The sequence below is a fragment of the Toxorhynchites rutilus genome, chromosome 3, assembly GCF_029784135.1.
Source record: "Toxorhynchites rutilus septentrionalis strain SRP chromosome 3, ASM2978413v1, whole genome shotgun sequence".
Lineage (NCBI taxonomy): Eukaryota > Metazoa > Arthropoda > Insecta > Diptera > Culicidae > Toxorhynchites > Toxorhynchites rutilus.
The window spans coordinates 313,731,099-313,744,642 of NC_073746.1; the positions used below are offsets into that span (position 1 = coordinate 313,731,099).

At 39.0% G+C, this 13,544-nt stretch overlaps 1 protein-coding gene across 1 annotated transcript; it reads left to right on the forward strand.

The window, feature by feature from the left end:
• The first annotated feature begins 10,980 nt into the window (after nt 1-10,980).
• LOC129778814 (la-related protein Larp4B-like) lies at nt 10,981-12,758 on the forward strand. Its single transcript, XM_055785927.1, has one exon. The coding sequence runs from the start codon at nt 11,155-11,157 to the stop codon at nt 12,715-12,717; it is 1,563 nt and encodes a 520-aa protein (XP_055641902.1). The 5' UTR covers nt 10,981-11,154; the 3' UTR covers nt 12,718-12,758.
• Nucleotides 12,759-13,544: the final 786 nt, after the last annotated feature.

The window sequence follows — 13,544 nt, forward strand, 5'->3', positions numbered from 1 at the left end:
TGGAGAGCTTCAATTGGATTGATAGAAACAATTCACTTTATCATGCATTTTTGGAACATGAATAAAACCCCTAAAAACACAACATTTAAAGTTTCTTCTCTACTTCTGAAAAGTACTTGGTTCCATGAATTCAAATGTTTTACAGCTACATTCTATGCTAAATTTTCCATTAGAATAATGAGCAGCATAATCATTATAAGTAGCGTACTTTCTATATTAGAATCAGTTCAAGGCATAAAATTGAGTTCAAGAAAAGTTCAACAACTCTGTCCTAGTTGAGAATTGACCATATGCGTAGGAGAATTGCGTAGCAGCATCTGGATAGCTTCTATAATTTCCTAAAATATTCCGAATCAGCTACCTAATTCCATGTATATTTTCATTAGAATACTGGTTCATTTGTTTCAAGTTTGACGAATAGGGGTGCGTGGACAATCTCATATAGATGTAAATATTGAGCAATTCCAAATGAAATCGACAAATGACAAAACATGAGTTTAATATAAAAAAATTGGAAATATTTTCTTGAATATCTCGAGAATGGCTGCATTTAGAATGAAATTAATAATAAGCTTTTTGTTTTAAATCACATCATGATACATAACTTGTGGCTAAAAATGCTTGTTAACATACAAAAATTCGAAGTTTCGAAAATTTATAAAAAATCGGTGTTCCGCAAAGTTTTTCAAAAATAGTTTAGTTATCTTGAACTTATTTTTAAAATTTTCTACATGGCTTCCATTTTATACGAAAAAATTAAAAATTAAAATTTAAAAAAAATATATTTTAGATATTGCAAATTAAAGTATTTTTTTGTAAATAAAAAAAGGGTACTAACTTTTTTTCTCAGTGTATATTTTTTCACGTTTAAACATCAATACTTTATAACTCTTTCTAAGACACTATTTCGGTACGACTCATAGTTTTTGAGATATAAATTATCAATTAGCTTTAAATCCTTTGAATCCTAAATACTCGCAAATATTGTTGTTCCATTGCTAAATGGACCATGCTTTATAAGCATAATTCGTGAAAACAATGAAATCTCGGCATGAAGGTGCTACATTGAAGGAACAAAATAAATATTGATGAAAAAAACAAGTTAGCCATGTAGGGTAAATGATCTTGGTTTGTCCAGTCGAAAATATGATCATGGTTTGCCCACTTTTTTGAATGCTCTAATTCAGCGCTCTTGTGTCAAATAAGGCCTTCGAATGTTTCGAAACATATAAATGAATTTGCCTTTTACATGATTTATAGTAGTTTGATAGTATATTTTTACGAAATCACATGTTTTAAAGGATTATAAAATACATCTTCTATTTGTGTCAATGCGCCCCTCATTCGAGCTAACTTTTAATCGATCACCAGATGATTATTTGGCACGTATTCAGACCTTTTCTGGATTACAACACTTATAAATATTGTAAACATCATGCTTGCTCACCATTTGTATCGGATTTACATAGCTAAACCATTAAATTAACGTATTTTGATGAACTCAATTCTGATCATGAGTTGTCCAATTCAATAATGTTGTTTTGTCCACATGATTTCTATGACAACCGCTTGGCGCGCTGCAGTTTGTTTATGTTTGTTTATGGTGTGCTTAGCGCACAGCAAAAGTATGGTTTTTCTGTGTTGATTGTGTTGAGGTGAACACTTCTAAAATGCCCAAGAAAAGACAATATTCTGAAGAAAGCCTAAATTATGAATGAATCAATATGATGACAGTAAACTCAAGCAATGATAAATGCAACATCTAATTGTGAATTCGAATGTTTTCATTCAAAAATGGAGATTTCTAAAACCGGACAAACCATGATCATTTTTTGGGCAAACCATGATCAGAGGTGTTCAAACCATGATCATAATTCTTCTTTAAGGAAAATCTTTAAAAAACATAAAAATTTGAATAATTTCAACACCTTATGGTAGTATTAGCAACTAGAGACTTGGGGCTTTTCAACAAACCCAAACTCGTATCGATTATGTGTGATTTTCATGAAGAAAAATCGATTTGCATTTACTAGTTGCGAAAAAACACCCCAAATTGGACAAACCAAGATCATTTACCCTACATGTTGGGCTTACATCACGATCATTTTTTGAATGAAATGAAATTTGTATATCTATGATATACTGGTCGGACTCGATTATATGTGATTCGATTATATACAATTTTGGACTCGATTACGAGGGTCACTATTTATATTTCGGGAATAGGAACAAAAACAAATAGTTAAGCTGCGAATATATTTTTGACGTAGGACTACGTCTAACCGGAAGATATAGGGGGTGAAATGGAAATCTAGGCACTGAACAAGTAGGAAAAAATGCAAGATTTGGAACGCTTATAACTCGAGCATTTCTCAATAGATCGCAAAGGTTTTTGCATCAATTGATAGGAAATATATCTACGCATCTATCATAACGAATAACATTTCATTTTTCTTGAGATAAATAATTGAATAATTGTGAAATATCAAGCATTGTCCAAATACACTATGTGCCCATTTTTGATTGGTCCATTTTGTGCTCCTCAAATCGTACCGACCAAAACGGGCAACCAGAGCAGCAGCGAAATAGAATGAAGCACGATTGGAAAGGAAAAAGAAAAAAATGAGGGAAACATTGGTCGCAGTCTCACACATGCGTAATTCTCGAGCCAGCCAGTCAGCTTAAAAATCCCCTCTCCGCTGTCGTAACGATCATTTTCATCCGAACCGTACACCACATCGTTTCGCATCACCTCACATCAACAAACCAACACAAGCAGCCATGGTTGGATATGGCAAAGGAGGAAAAGTGAAGGGAAAGGCAAAATCCCGCTCGAACCGTGGTGGTCTGCATTTTCCCGTAGGTGTATCCGCCAATTGCACCGGAAAAGGTAGCTAGGTCGAGCGCGTTTGTACCTGTGTACCAGTCCACCTAGCCGGCGTTATATAGTTTCGGCCGCCGGAGTGATCGAGTTGGCTGGCAAAGCTGCTCGCGACGATAAGAAAACCTGCATTCGGAACATAACACATTCGGTTCGGCGGACATCAAGACAACAGGCAGTTGCAGCGAATGGCGAGTGGCAAACGCAATCGCAAAACGGCATCAGGTAGCAGAAGAAAAAAGTTTGTTCTTTATACAAACTGCTTTGGTGGCAAATCCAGAACAAGGCGGCATCGAGGGCGTTCGAAATGGTTTTTTTCAAAACCACGAGTACTAAGTTTTCTAAATTGGAACCATTCCATAAAACAAGGCGCTTTTCAGGGCCATTAAACCTTCCAAAAAAGAGTTTAGGAAATAAAGTTCAATGCTTTCTAAAACATTATCCAAAATAATAATAAAACACAAATTGATGTTTTCATAATTTGTTTTCCAGGATTTGATGAGTATGTGAATTTGGCAGTTGTTCTGAGCTTATTGATAGTTGGGGACTTTCCTGATTATTCAATTTCCACCAATTCTTAAATTGTTTCCAGATTGAAAGTACAGTAATCTACAATTAGTTCGACATTTAGCTAATTGGACGGACATGTAATGTGACTTATTTAGATGGACATTTTTGTAAACATAGAGATCCAAATTATGATCCCACATTGAAAGTCGACACTGTACCACTGTCATCGCAAATGTTCAATTACAGGTTAAAATTACCTCCAATCCGGCACTGAGTGGTGGTAATGCGACGTGCCATTGAATGTAATTTACTGTAAAATATGTCACAAGCTGGATGGGAAGAAATTTTCCAACTGTGAAAGCTGTGGCGAGTGACAACAAATCGCTAAACAGGAAGGTTTAGCCGAACAAGATGGGAATATCGAGTGATAACAAAAACACAACACCAAAGGTTCTTTTCAGAACCATTAACATATTCATAAAGAGTAAACAGTAAACTAATCCATTTTTCAGGTAGATAGGTAGGTATTCACGTAGGTGAAGAAAATAAAACAATATATTTAAAATATATATTTAACAAAAGCTGTCCCCTTTGCATAGTCCTACGTCACTCCGGTTATGTCCCCGACATTACCCACCCGTCTTTTATTGTTTTTCAAAGTACTCGCCACGATGATCGCCACACTTTTGCATGCGCTTAAACCAATTTTCAAAGCATTTATTCCAATCGACACGAGCCTTTTTTTTTGAGCGATTGTCAAATTATGTGGGATCCAACGTGAACATAATTTTCGCACAACTAAGTGTTCATGTAAAATCGCATATATGCTGGTGGAACTAATGCTTAGGGATGCCTCAATCTCACAATAGGTTACATGACGATCTTGCTTAATCATTTCGTGCACAGCATCGATGTTTGCTGGCACTACAGTCGATTTTGGACGACCTTCACGAAACTCGTAGGACAGCGAACTACGACCACGATTGAATTCACTATACCAGCGATACACAGTGGTTTTTGATGGAGCTTCATCGCCAAAAGTCAAATTAAGTTGATTGACGCACTCTTGTTGTGATAATCCACGTCGAAAGTCGTAAAAAATCATCGCACAAAAATGTTCACGATTCAGTTCCATTTTTTTGCCGAGACCAAACTTTCAACTAAATATAAAATAAACAAATAGCGTCCGTATGACAAAATGTTCTGAGTACGTATATCGTCAAAAATGTCAAACTTTACGATGGAACCGTCAGATGGACTCACATGACATCAGTGTTGCCAATTCCCGAAATATAAATAGTGACCCTCGTATATACAGTTTGAAAAAAATATGTTTTTCACATTTCAAATATGACTTGTTTCAAGAAAAAGTGTAACCTTTGAACGTTAAGGATGAGTTTAAGCGGCTATTGTATGTACAATGGGGTAAAATCGTGATTTTTGAAGATTTTGTTTGAATTTTCATCAGGAATTGTTTATATCGGTATTGCGGCGAAATTAACACTAGAACCACCAACCGGTCAAAATTACCGGTTATATAATTTATTCGCAAGATTTTGTGTTGAAATCTTTTATTATATATTTTTAAAATGATGACTATTATGACCATCGATCAAGTTGCGTATGAAATTAAATTCTGAAATATGACCAGTATCTGAAATATAGATGATCAATCATATGAAAAAATGTTTGTTTCCTCAGAGAGCAATAGTAAAGAGAAAATGTAAAAAAAAATACAAAGCATTATTCGTCAATTTACGTAACCAAGAAGAATGTTGATACTGTCGTCATTTTCAGATGAGGATGATCATCAACAAGCTGAAATTTCTGATGGTGGAGCTATCTGCACAAAAAGCTAAATGCACTCCAGGAAGGATATAAATAAACAGCATTTTCAATGCAATAATTGGAGAGGTGGAGTGTGTGTAAATGTGAGAATACGTAAGTATATGTGTGAGTATCATCAATCCATACAATCGTCTTACCCACAAACGCATGGAAACGAAAGTTGCGAATTGTTCATTTGAAGGGTACGCATAGCAGTTTGCAATTTTGGTACTGTGTGCGATGAAGTGTTGCTCTAATTTACTCTAAACTTTGATCGATCGGCTAGAAGAAAAGGCTGAAGGTATCAATATGAAATGTTCACAGGAGTTTATGGGATACACTATGCTAAAAAATTACCTGCTAACATTCAAATTTACTGATATATTTGCAAAATTACTGAAGAATTTCTAAAACACCAAAAAACGTAATTTTGACACTTTTTTTAAAATTGATGCAAAAAAATCAAAATATTTTTTTTCGTCAACATAAACAATCAAATGAAAGCTGTTTAATGAGGTTAATCGGGTTTGTTATTGAGTTGGTTGGCAAAAAATTGTGTTAGTCTACAAAAAGTTTGAAAAAACAGAAAGAAATCGATTTTTTATTTCTTCCTGATATTTCCGTCGACTACATCTACATACACCCAGATAAAAATGTGTGCATAAAATATTCCAAAACAAGTTTCAGCTTCAAAATGATATGCATCTCATCTTAATAGGTTAAGTTTTCAAGAAGCTACAGCATTTCAAAATTCACATTGCACTTTAAACTCTGTTTCACTAACTTTTTTGTCAAGATCCTAATAAAAATACTATATTGTATGCAAATAGATCTATTTATCAGGTGCTTGCAATATTATAATGAAATATATTTTATTCTCTGTAAAAAAAAAATAAAAATCTTTTGACTACTAAACATCACACCGGTCAAAATGAACGGTTTGGTAGAAATAGGTATATAACAACTGTCGGTAGTTCTAGTGTTAAGAAAGATAGAAGTTGGGTGTCAAAGAACAAATTGTAGAGTGATTTGAGAACTTTAATTTGTTGATAGAAACAATCAAGTTCAATATGATTTTTTGGGATAACATTATTAATCACACATTAAAATTACTAACTTTTAAATTGTCTCTCCTAAAACAGTTATTTAAATCCACTAATATGGATATTCTACTTCTAAATTCTGTACTAAATTTTCTCATCTATCAAATGAAGGCAACAGATTTGGCTTACGCAGCGTACTTTTTAGTGTAGAGCCAGTTTGAGGCAACAGAGTCCGAAACAAAAAAATAAATTCTATAACTTTTTTTTTTTTATAAATTCGTTTATTTTTACAGGCTCAGTTACATAAGTTTAAAGGAGCCGAAATCTTAAATATATTTTTAAAACTATATATATGAACATTTTTCTTAAATTTATGGTTAGTAATGTGGGAAACCGATTACTCGCGGTGGACTCGAGATTAAAAGGGTGACATATTTTTCTCAGGAAAAGGATGGGGTATAAGGAAATTATTACAATGTTGATAATCACACACACTCAATTCTTAAATCTATTCGTACATCTGTTGTGAATTTACATTTCATTCTCCTGTTTTTAGCAAGCGGACCAATTACTCACAAAGGAAGAAATGGAGGGTATAAGGATATAAGGATAATCACACACGAACATCGATAGATTTAAGGAAAACATATATTTGGGACATGTAATCAAGGTCTAACCGAGCCAACACATCTCTCACCGGCACATTGGGCTGCCTTCCTCTAGCCCGAAGGGAGTTCTCTAAATTCGATCTGGCAACAAGATACACCTCACACGACCAAACAACGTGTTCGATGTCGTGTTAACCTCGGCCACAAACGCAGATATTGCTGCCGGCCAGATTGAAACGAAAGAGTAGCGCGTCAAACGAACAGTGATTGGACATGAGTCAGGAGAAGGTGCGAATAAAGTCCCGACTCAAGTCCAAACTTTTGAACCATGGTTTGAGGCTAACCTTAGGGATAATCGAGTGAAGCCACCGGCCCAATTCATCTTCGTTCCATTTGCGTTGCCAGTTAGCGATGGTATTTTTACGGACTAAAGAGTAAAATTCATTGAAGGCGATTTGACGCTGATAAATATCGCCTTCAATCGCACCTACCTTTGCTAATGAGTCAGCCCTCTCATTACCCGGAATTGAGCAATGAGAAGGGACCCACACAAAGGTAATGACATAACAGCGTCTGGATAAAGCACTCAAAATTTCTCGTATTCTCTCAAGGAAGTACGGCGAGTGCTTTTCCGGCCTCACTGAACGGATAGCTTCGACAGAGCTAAGACTATCCGTTACAATGTAATAGTGTTCAACAGGTCGTGAGGCGACGCTGTCCAGCGCCCAATGAATTGCTGCCAATTCAGCAATATACACTGAGCAAGGATTCTGAAGACTGTGTGAGGTGCTAAAAAATTCGTTGAACACTCCAAATCCTGTGGACTCATTTATAGTGGACCCGTCAGTAAAGTACATATTATCACAATTGATACCCCTATATTTTTCATCGAAGATCGTTGGAGCGATCCTCGATCGTTGGTAATCTGAATATCCATGGATATCTTGCTTCATGGACAGATCAAAATGCACAGAGGAATTGATGTAGTCAGGGAAACAAACACGGTTGGGAATATACGAAGAAGGATCAACCTGCATGGAGATGAATTTATGGTATGAACTCATGAATCCGGAGAGAAAATTTAGAAAATTTCCGATCACCAATGGGTTCATGACCTTACACCGGATGAAGAACCGAAGAGATAATAAATTGAAGCGATCTTTTAGTGGGAGTAGGCCTGCCAAAACCTCGAGACTCATGGTATGCGTTGAGGGCATACATCCCAACGCAATACGGAGACAAAGATACTGAATTCGCTCGATTTTAATTAAGTGTGTTTTGGCAGCTGATTGAAAACAGAAACTGCCATACTCCATCACTTAGAGAATAGTTGTTCTATACAACATTATAAGATCTTCGGGATGGGCTCCCCACCAGGTGCCGGTAATTGTACGGAGAAAGTTTATTCTTTGTTGGCATTTTTTACTCAGATACCTAATATGGGCCCCCCAAGTACATTTGGAGTCGAACCAGACCCCAAGATACTTGAATGACATAGCATGAGTGATCGGTTTACCCAAAAGTTGAAGCTTTGGTTTTGCTGGTCTATGCTTTCTAGAAAAAACCACCATCTCCGTTATCTCCGTGGAGAATTTGATCCCTAACCCAATGGCCCAGGTTGAAAAATTGTTCAAAGTATCTAGTAAGGGTTCTTGTAGGTCGGATTCTGTTGATCCTACGACAGAGACCACTCCATCATCTGCAAGTTGTCTTAGGCTGCAATTTTGTGTAAGGCAATTGTCGATGTCGCTTACATAGAAGTTGTACAAAAGGGGGCTTAAACATGAGCCCTGGGGGAGGCCCATGTAAGAGACCCGACTTACTGCCGAATCTCCGTGAGAAAAGTTCAAATGCTTCTCACAAAGCAAGTTATATAACATATTATTCAATAGAGGCGACAGACTCCGAGAGTGTAATTTTTCTGTCAAAACCTCTATTGAAACAGAATCAAAGGCCCCCTTCATGTCCAAGAATACTGAAGCCATTTGTTTTTTTCCGGCGTAAGCCATTTGAATTTCTGAAGAAAGCAACGCAAGACAATCATTCGTCCCCTTGCCCCTGCGGAACTCATATTGTGTATCTGAGAGTAGGCCATTCGTTTCAACCCATCGATCAAGGCGAAACAAGATCATTTTCTCCAACAATTTCCGTATACAAGACAGCATTGCTATTGGGCGGTACGAATTGAAGTCGGACGCGGGTTTTCCGGGTTTTTGAATAGCTTAAATTCTATAACTTTGTTATTGTTGAAATTCGAACATATGCGTAGAAGGATTTTTTTCATTAAATATGATCATCTATCACATTTTGAGAGATTCTAGAAAAAACATATTTTTTTCATGTGAGAAAGGCGTTTTCTGACTGTAAAGGGATGAATCAAAAATTAAATTCATCTTTTATTTTCAATAAACGAAAAATAAATGCATAAAAAACTCATAAAATGCTTCGATTATATACAGTGAAATGAAATCGGAGACTGTATATAATAGAGTCCGGGCTGTATTACAAAAAAAGCAAGCAAGAAGTAAATTCGATTCCACTAGAAGCCTAACATCACATAAAGTAATGGAAATATGATATTGTTGTAACTTTTCGGATTATCTACAGAATGGCTATTAACCCGACGTCGTCTGGGGGCAATCTCAAATGTGATCAACAAACAGTAAAAAAGTGATGCGATTGCAAACTGACAAGCGAAATATTGGTTCTGGCAGATGGATTAATCCTATTCACGTTGACGGCGGAATGGTGTCGACATCTGGATACGACATTAGTTTGTATGAGGGCCAACTATTCTCTATCAGATTAGTCGGTCCTAAGGCAGTTTTAAATTGCTGAAATTTGTATGAAATTTTTTCTTTGTGTCATTCACCTACTAGAAGTACGTTGTTTTGACCCTAATTTAAACTTTTTCCTATGAATTTTCAGATATTCTCGTCAAAACTTACTATTATAATATAAAATTCTCTTTAGACACAATTTTTGAATGATATTTTTTCGCTACTTGCAAGCAAAAGTGATTTGCATTCACATAGAGTACTAATTTGATTTTCATTCATAGTTTTTATTTTAAAAGTGTGTTCAAACCCATATTGTCATGCCTACTCCCTCATTTCGTAATACAAAGCTCAATGCCGTCAACGCGGATAGATTGCGAACATTCTGTGCCATCGTAATAAGCATGAGAGGAAAGATCTAGAATCGCTGGCTCACAAAAAATAAGTGAAACATAATTTCGCCAGCGAACTAACCGCAATACGTAACCGTGCCTTCCTTCGTACAACTTTTTATTTTTTTCTGCCGCCCCATCTCCGAAGGCCATTTTACTTTTACCGCATGATTTTATTTCACCAATGGATGCATTTTTCTTCTCTTGTTTTCGGTCAGGTTGAGCTGCTTTGAATGGGGCTTCTTTCACCCGCTTGTCCGCGTTACAAAGGGGCGACCATTCGTCTTGCTAGCGGGAACCCGAACCCTTGCGCGCCCGGTGCACCGATGTAGAGCAGTGGGTAAGTGGGTAAGTGTGCGGGACCCGTGAATTGACCGGTTCCCCACATCAGCTGAGTTTATTGATCGCTCCTTCTCTTTCGCAAGTCCGAACCGCATGCTATCGGAATGACCTCTCGCGGGGCGGAAAGTTACCCCACTGAACACAGTCCCGCACACGGGTGGCACATTGTACGCAAACAAATAAACCAATCAGCATCTGCTACATTTTTAAGATGATGTCAGCGCCCGAAATTGGCCCTGCTGTTTTTTTTTTTTGTTTTTTTTTTGCGTGATATTAGTGATAGCTGAAATGAAAGTACTGGAAATTGACACAACCCGATCAAAAAACAAGACAACAATCGTTCGCAGGGTGCCGAAATTTCAACTTGCTCTACCGGTTTTGTTTCTGGGGGTCACCGTAAGGAATGATGTTTTTGGGAGCCCCTGAGGAGGGCGACATTGTTGAAGGGGGCAGGACCCGAACGATCCAAATACTCGGATCACGAGAGTCAATGCGATTTTGGATTTTTCGGCTGTTGTGTTTCAATGCTTCGCTCGTTACATAATCGCTTGGTTGGTTGTAAAGAAAAAGTAGTCAACGGTAGTGACAACAAATACCGGTAAAGGGATTGTTGAACCAGAGCAACTATTTTGTCGATGTCGATGTCCTTCCTAGTTTAAGTCTATAAAACTGGAGCACATTGCGTGTGGCTTGTTATTCGCGTTCTATGCTCGTTTACGGCGCGTTCGATATTCGGAAAGTGCGGTGATATCCTTACAAATTTCGGACCTCGGCATGAGATTAGTGATTGTGTTAAGTGTGGTGGCGGCAGCCCTAGCTGCCCCAGAAGGATATCATTATGAACCACCAGCGATCAGTAGCACTCTTTATTTCCCGTCGGTGCCTAGTTATTCACCGGAAGTGGATGATTGCGAGGAACCTGCGCCACAGCCTGAGCTAGCAATTCCACAATCGCTGCCAGCTTTCGCAAACATTCATCAATCATCTTACGTACACCAAACTCCGATAACGACTACAATTATCCAGCCGCCGAAAACGCGTATTGTTCACCAACAAGTGCAACCACAAATCCAGTCCTATCACCCACAACAGTCACAATCCAGCGTTTGGGGTTCATCGAGTGGACACACGCAGCAATTGAGCAGTGTTTGGGGATCATCAAACACGCAGCAATCGCACCAACAGTCGATCAGCTTCGGTTCTGCTTACAAACAGCCACAACAGTCCACCATCTTGATTCAGCCACAGGCCAAAGTTGAAGAGGTCTTCAAACACGTCTACGTTCATCTTCCACCGGAAGAGAAGGAAGAGTACGAAGCGCCGAAGATTATTCAGCATGTTGCGAAAAAGCAGAAACATTACAAAATCATATTCATTAAGGCTCCTAACCCACCGGCACCAAAATCTGTGGTCGTCGCTCCGCAAGCTCAGAACGAAGAAAAAACTCTCGTTTATGTGTTGCACCAGAAGCCGGAACATCGCCAGGAAGTGGTTGTTCAAAATTCGGAACCAGCCAAACAGAACAAACCTGAAGTGTTCTTCATCAAGTACAAGACCAAGAAGGAAGAACAGCAGCATCAGGAGATCAAGTATGTTGCATCCACCGTGGCACCTCCAGTTGTTTACAGCGACGAAAGTAGTCTCAAGATTGTGGACAACGGAGCTACCGGCTATTCTTCCGGTCTGTCATCGGGTTCGGGTTACTCTTATGTCAGCAGTACCTCAGCTCCGATTTCCTATAGCACCGGCAGCTCTCAAGACGTCGGCTCGAGCTATTCCTACGTTAGCAGTACGGCAGCTCCGGTAATATACTCTACCGTCAGCACTCTTGTCGAACCGGAGCTGAGTGGATACTCCACCGCCAGTGGTGACAGTGGTTACGGATATTCCAGCGCAGGTAGCAGTGGTAGCAGTTACAGTAGCTTCACCAGCGGAAGTGGCGCCGACACCAGCGGATACCAAAGCTACATCGACCTTGGCAACAGCGGTTACTCAGGCTATTCCAGTGGGGGATCTCTTGGAGTGATCAACGTTCAATCTAGTGATCATTCGGGTTTGTCGAGTACCACCGTTGCTCCAGTGGTTCGAGTACAGAGCAAGGGATCTTCGTACGTCAGCACGACACCACACAGCGTGATAAGCAGCACGCTGGGAGCCGTTGGTGACGTTGCCGTGAAGAGCTCCGGCCTCAGTGGATACGCTAGCCGTGGGCGCGGTAAAGGCGCAGCCGCATCAACCACCATCGCCACCACCAAAAAGCCCTGCCGCAGGTGCTCCAAAACGAAGAGTGCTCCACTGAAAGTCTACCAAGACGCACTCATTTCCAATAAGTTTTAAACGAAATATTTAGTTCAATTTTTTCCACTAGCTCATAAGTTGATTTCATCATTAAGCCAATAAAAACATTAGTTACATAAACCGGTGATCAAATTAGGCTGGAAGCCATAGTCCGAAATGCTTTGCAAAAAAAAAGGCAGACGAGCAGACGAGCGATCACCACCGGAGGCAGTTGCGTGACAGGGAATTTGATGGTAACAGGGAAATATGTCTAAGCAGAAAAAAGTGAATGTTCAACGATCATCGTCAGTCGACGAGCATTGATCGCAAGCGCGAACCTCTCTCTAGCACTGAGTATCGTATGTTGTTATCGTAATAGAATCATAATTCTCGAAGCAAGCATCAATTGCCATTAGTTTCGCGGGATGATTATCTCAAAAGACCCCCTGCGTCTACCGTAACTGCGCCTATGATCGGAATATACGCACAGTAGCGTCGGTGGCGTAATGAAGCTCCCCGAGAAAAGAGCGCAATCACTGATATGCCACTCGAAAGCCTTAGTTTTCTCTTTCGCACGGTAAACCCACCTTTTTGCATCGATCCGCTTACACAGACCGGGAAGGTCAAACCACCCCATAAATGATGATTGTTTTATTGGACACTGACAGATTGCTGAAACCCACAATCGCAGATTATTTAGTTTTTTTTTCTCCCCTGCCAAATTGGTGTGGAGGCCGAAAAAGTTAATTAACGCCGACTGCATGTCCGCTAGGAATCCAGTTCAGCAAAGACACCACGATTGCGGAGGTCGGTTTGGTTTGAATTAAAACAATCCGTTGCTGTCCACCCCCCGGGGGAGGAAAGACCTTGCCGCGGGGGATGGCGCA

Bases quoted from the DNA above. Each gene is read 5' to 3' on its own strand.
- LOC129778814 (XM_055785927.1), top strand. From the start codon at position 11,155: ATGAGATTAGTGATTGTGTTAAGTGTGGTGGCGGCAGCCCTAGCTGCC.